Source organism: Aegilops tauschii, chromosome 2 (assembly GCF_002575655.3).
Source record: "Aegilops tauschii subsp. strangulata cultivar AL8/78 chromosome 2, Aet v6.0, whole genome shotgun sequence".
Classification (NCBI taxonomy): domain Eukaryota; kingdom Viridiplantae; phylum Streptophyta; class Magnoliopsida; order Poales; family Poaceae; genus Aegilops; species Aegilops tauschii.
Window position 1 is genome coordinate 14,239,252 of NC_053036.3, and position 4,406 is coordinate 14,243,657.

At 47.2% G+C, this 4,406-nt stretch overlaps 1 protein-coding gene across 1 annotated transcript; it reads left to right on the plus strand.

Moving 5' to 3' along the window:
- Nucleotides 1–2,261: 2,261 nt before the first annotated feature.
- Nucleotides 2,262–4,156, plus strand: LOC109773965 (cytochrome P450 99A2). Its single transcript, XM_020332685.4, has 2 exons — nucleotides 2,262–3,167; nucleotides 3,285–4,156. The coding sequence occupies exons 1-2, from the start codon at nucleotides 2,277–2,279 to the stop codon at nucleotides 3,903–3,905; spliced, it is 1,512 nt and encodes a 503-aa protein (XP_020188274.1). The 5' UTR covers nucleotides 2,262–2,276; the 3' UTR covers nucleotides 3,906–4,156.
- Nucleotides 4,157–4,406: the final 250 nt, after the last annotated feature.

Genomic DNA, 4,406 nt, shown 5'->3' on the forward strand with positions numbered 1-4,406 from the left:
GAATCTCAACTGTCCATACCGGATTTCTAAAACAAGCGGAGACATGCAAATCAAAGAATGGAAAAAATGTATGGACAGTCGCAAGGAGGTTCTTGGAAGCAAAAGGAAGCGAAGCGCAAGAATTGGAGACAGGATGATCTCCATTCTCCACAATGGAGAGTCAGGGTCTATATTGTTTTATGCTATTTTACCTTAAAGAGGGTATTTCGGTCCTACCTAATACTGATGATCATGTGCTAAGAACAATTAAGTAGGGTTGGTTCGATGACTGTGAGGATGATGATCGTATGACTTGTTATTAATAACGAGTAGAAGTTGTATGATGATGATTAGTAGGACTTGTTATTATATATGATGATGCATGATGCGCGCATGAAGAGTTATTATATATCAGCGGGTGAAATGAACATGGATTAGATTGAAGTGAAGGCAACATGCATGTGGTGCGTGTCGAAAGTAGTACAATCCAAACTTGATCAAGTTAGGATTAGTATTACTTTCGACATGCACCACATGTTGCCTTCACTTCAATCTAAGCCATGTTTAGGCATAGCAGTACGTAGCATTGGTAAACCAAGCACGGAGATATAAGAGAGGACACTTCTCTCTAATAGCTACCTAATAACAACCTAAATTAACCCCCCCAAAACCCCCTAAACCCCCCCCCCATTTCAAAAAAAAAACAAAAACCCCAGCCCCTGAAATGCTGACGCGGATGCCTATTGGTCCCGGTTGGTGTCACCAACCGGGACCAAAGGCCCTCCGTCCTGGGCTGGCCGCAGCGGCCACGTGGAGGACCTTCTGATCCGGTTCGTGTAAGAACCGGATCTAAAGGCCAAGGGCATTAGTAACGACCTTTTAATCCCGGTTCACAAACCGGGACAGAAGGCCCTCACGAACCGGGACAATAGGCCCTTTTTCTACTAGTGTTTGGTATGGATATGTGGATTTGTGGACAACCCGATCATGTGGGGGCAAAGTGGGGGGCCAGTTGGGTGCCTTTTTTTCTTCTTTCTCCTGTTCAGGCAGTGCCCGGGTAGTGCGATGGGACATTTGAGGGGTCCGATTGTAGATGCTCTAAACGGAAGTATGGTATTTTTTGAATATCCATTTCTGAGCCAAGGCTCATCTGCACCCAGTCAAGAAAAAAATCACAAAAAATATGTAAAAAATTAAAAAAATCCAATTTTTCTTGCATGGTAGATAATTTGGTGCGTGAGGTGCATCCTAAATTTCCGATCATTTGAACATATGAGTAGCTCTCAGCAAAAAAGACAAATTGAGTCAGAATAATACATGAACAGTAAAAAATATATAGACCCCAAATTTGTCTTTTTTACTAAGAACTACTCATATGCTAAATGATCTGAAATTTGGAGCACACCTCATGCATCAAATTATCTAGCATGCAAAAAAAATGGATTTTTTTGAATTTTCTCATATCTGCTTTGAATTTGTTCTTCATCGCCGGTGCACATGAATCTGGGCATAGAAACTTTGCTCTTGGCATTTTTGAGTAGTCGAAATTTCTATTGGTAAACTAGAATAGTGTCATACAACTAATAGCCAAACTGATAAAAAAACGTCCAAAAAAGTTGTGTCCATTTAAGTTTTTGATCTGCTGTTGAGTGTCATCTTTTGGTCCTAAAAACCGGTAAAATCAGTTTTTTGGTTGCAACTGCATTTTTTGGTTATGCACGGGGAGGAGTGGACAGCATTATAAGTTTAGAGAGCACGGGAGGTATGTACGCATGTAATTTGCTGTCCGTAATTTTTAGTATATCACGGGACAGACTTTTCTTATTTTTCATTTTTATACAAGTATTTGCTATGCGCTGTAGCTGCGCTTCGTAGAACTTTTTACGATTTTAATGTTCATATGCATGGGCTCATTTGAGCTCCAGCTGAGAATAGCAGCGTCTATAGATTTGCTTTGCTGTAGCCGCACTTTGTGCTCCCTCCGTTTCTAAATATATGTCTTTGTAGATATTTCACTAGGTAAATTAATGAATCTACACTTAAAATGCATATATATACATCCGTATGTGGTTTATAATGAAATCTCTACAAAGACTTATATTTAGGAACGGAGATAGTAGAATTTAGGGTACTTGTGTAGATGGTCCATGGACCGAGGAGCTTGTACTGGTGCGTGTGACGTGACACATGCGAGGTGTTCCAGAGGATCCTATTCAAACCATGGCATCCCCAGGCTTATAAAAGGCTTCTCATTCTTGCAGTTCCTTTACCAAGCAAGACTGCAAGCGCCCTCAGTCATGGAGTTAACAGGAGCCACCTTATTCATCGTTTCTCTCGCCTCAGTGGTGATTCTAGCTTCCTTTCTGAGCCGCAAATTAGCACCAAGTTCCAAGAGTAGGCGGCCTCCGGGCCCACGGCGTCTGCCCTTGATCGGAAACCTCCACCAGATCGTCGGGGCCCAGCCGCCGGTCGTACTCCGGGACCTGGCCAAGAAGCACGGGCCGGTGATGTACCTTCGGCTGGGCCAGGTTGACACCGTCGTGGTCTCCTCGCGGTCGGCCGCAGAGGAGCTGCTGCGGGAGAAGGACCTCTCCTTCGCGTCGCGGCCCAACCTTCTGGTCGCGGAGATTAGCTTCTACGGCAACATCGACATCGCCATGACTCCGTACAGCGCGTACTGGCGGACGCTGCGCAAGATCTGCACCGTCGAGCTCCTCAGCGAGCGCAAGGTGAGGCAGTTCTCGCCGGTGAGGGACAGCGAGACTATGTCCCTCGTTAGGAACGTCCGCGAGTACGCCGCCGCCTCGGGCGGCAACCCATTCAACCTCGGCAGCCTGCTAATTTCATGCTCCAACTCGGTGACCGGGAAGGCGGTGTTCGGGGAGAAGTGCAGCCCCGAGCTCCAGGAGCAATTTCTGTCCGCCATGGATGTGGTGCTTAAGCTCAGCGGGGCGCTCTGCATCGGGGACCTCTTCCCGTCGCTGTGGTTCGTCGACGTGCTCACCGGGCTCAGAGGCAGGGTATGGCGGGCCCGCCGGCAGCAGGACAAGGCCCTGGACAAGATGATCTCTCAGTCCGAGTCCAAGATGCGGCGCGGTGATCACCTTCTCGGCGTTTTGCTTAGGATCAAGGACGAGGGAGAGCTTGACTTCCCCATGGAAATGGATAACGTCAAGGCAATCATAATGGTACGTACGTAGTAATTATTAAGTGAATTTTCATACAGTAGTACTCTAGTAGTACGTAGTTGACTAGTATTGCATTGTCTTCTTTGCTCATATCTCTTCTCTACATTAATTTTTTAGGATATGTTCACGGCTGGGACGGAGACAACATCATCAGCAGCCGAGTGGGCCATGTCGGAGCTCATGAGGAACCCTGAGGTGATGGCCAAGGCACAGGCTGAGGTGCGCCGAACATTCGACGATAAGAACCCACAAGATCATGAGGAACACATTGCGGAGCTACACTACACAAAGATGGTAATCAAGGAGGCCATGAGGCTATATCCAGTGGTGCCAATGTTAATTCCCCATGTCTGCCGAGAGACCTGCGACCTTGGCGGGTTTGAGGTCACCAAGGGTACAAGGGTTATGGTCAATACCTGGGCTTTCGGTAGGAACCCCGAGTACTGGCATGAGCCCGAGGAGTTCAAGCCAGAGAGGTTCGAGGACGGCACCGCAACCTACAAAGGATCGCGGTTTGACTACTTGCCATTCGGGAGCGGGAGGAGGAACTGCCCCGGTGATAACTTCGGTTTGGCCGTGCTGCACCTCATGGTGGCACGGCTCCTATACTATTTTGACTGGAGCCTCCCTGCCGGTGTGAAGCCGAGTGAGCTGGACATGGAAATGAGGGTTGGCATGACCTTAAGGAGAAAGAACCAACTGCACCTAGTGGCAACACCGTATAAGGCATGCAGTTGATACTTGAACTTAACTTATGCACCTTGTGGGGAATAATAATAGTGGAGTCCTACACACGATCTATTCCATTTAAGGTCGAGTTGTAAGGTTTGTGCGGTTTCTGGAGGACGTTCGTCGCTAGTCATGCTACGTTTTCATGCTCGTCTATTGTTCGGCTAGGAACTGTTGTTCTTATATATATATCAGATCGTGAGTTGTTCGGATATGAAATAAAATAAAATAATGCTGTCCAAGATTGAGTGGCACAAAAATATCTCCCCGAGTTTGCATGCATGAATGTAGCCACAATTGTCATTGCCGGAAACAATTCGTGTCACATCAAGCTAGGAACTTTTGAGTTTTTTTTAGCATATCATGGGTTGATGAGGGACAGAACTGAAGCGATACCCCTTCGCGTCGCTCCCCTAGGGCGACGCTAGGGGTCCCAAGCCCTAGCACCGCCAACTTCAAACAAGGGCAGATCGACTGGTGCCGCTGCCGCCGACATTGGCCGTGGTGTCT

Coding starts and splice junctions, on each gene's coding strand:
- LOC109773965 (XM_020332685.4), top strand. CDS start 2,277: ATGGAGTTAACAGGAGCCACCTTATTCATCGTTTCTCTCGCCTCAGTG. Junction 3,168..3,284: donor ACGTCAAGGCAATCATAATG/GTACGTACGTAG, acceptor TTAATTTTTTAG/GATATGTTCACGGCTGGGAC.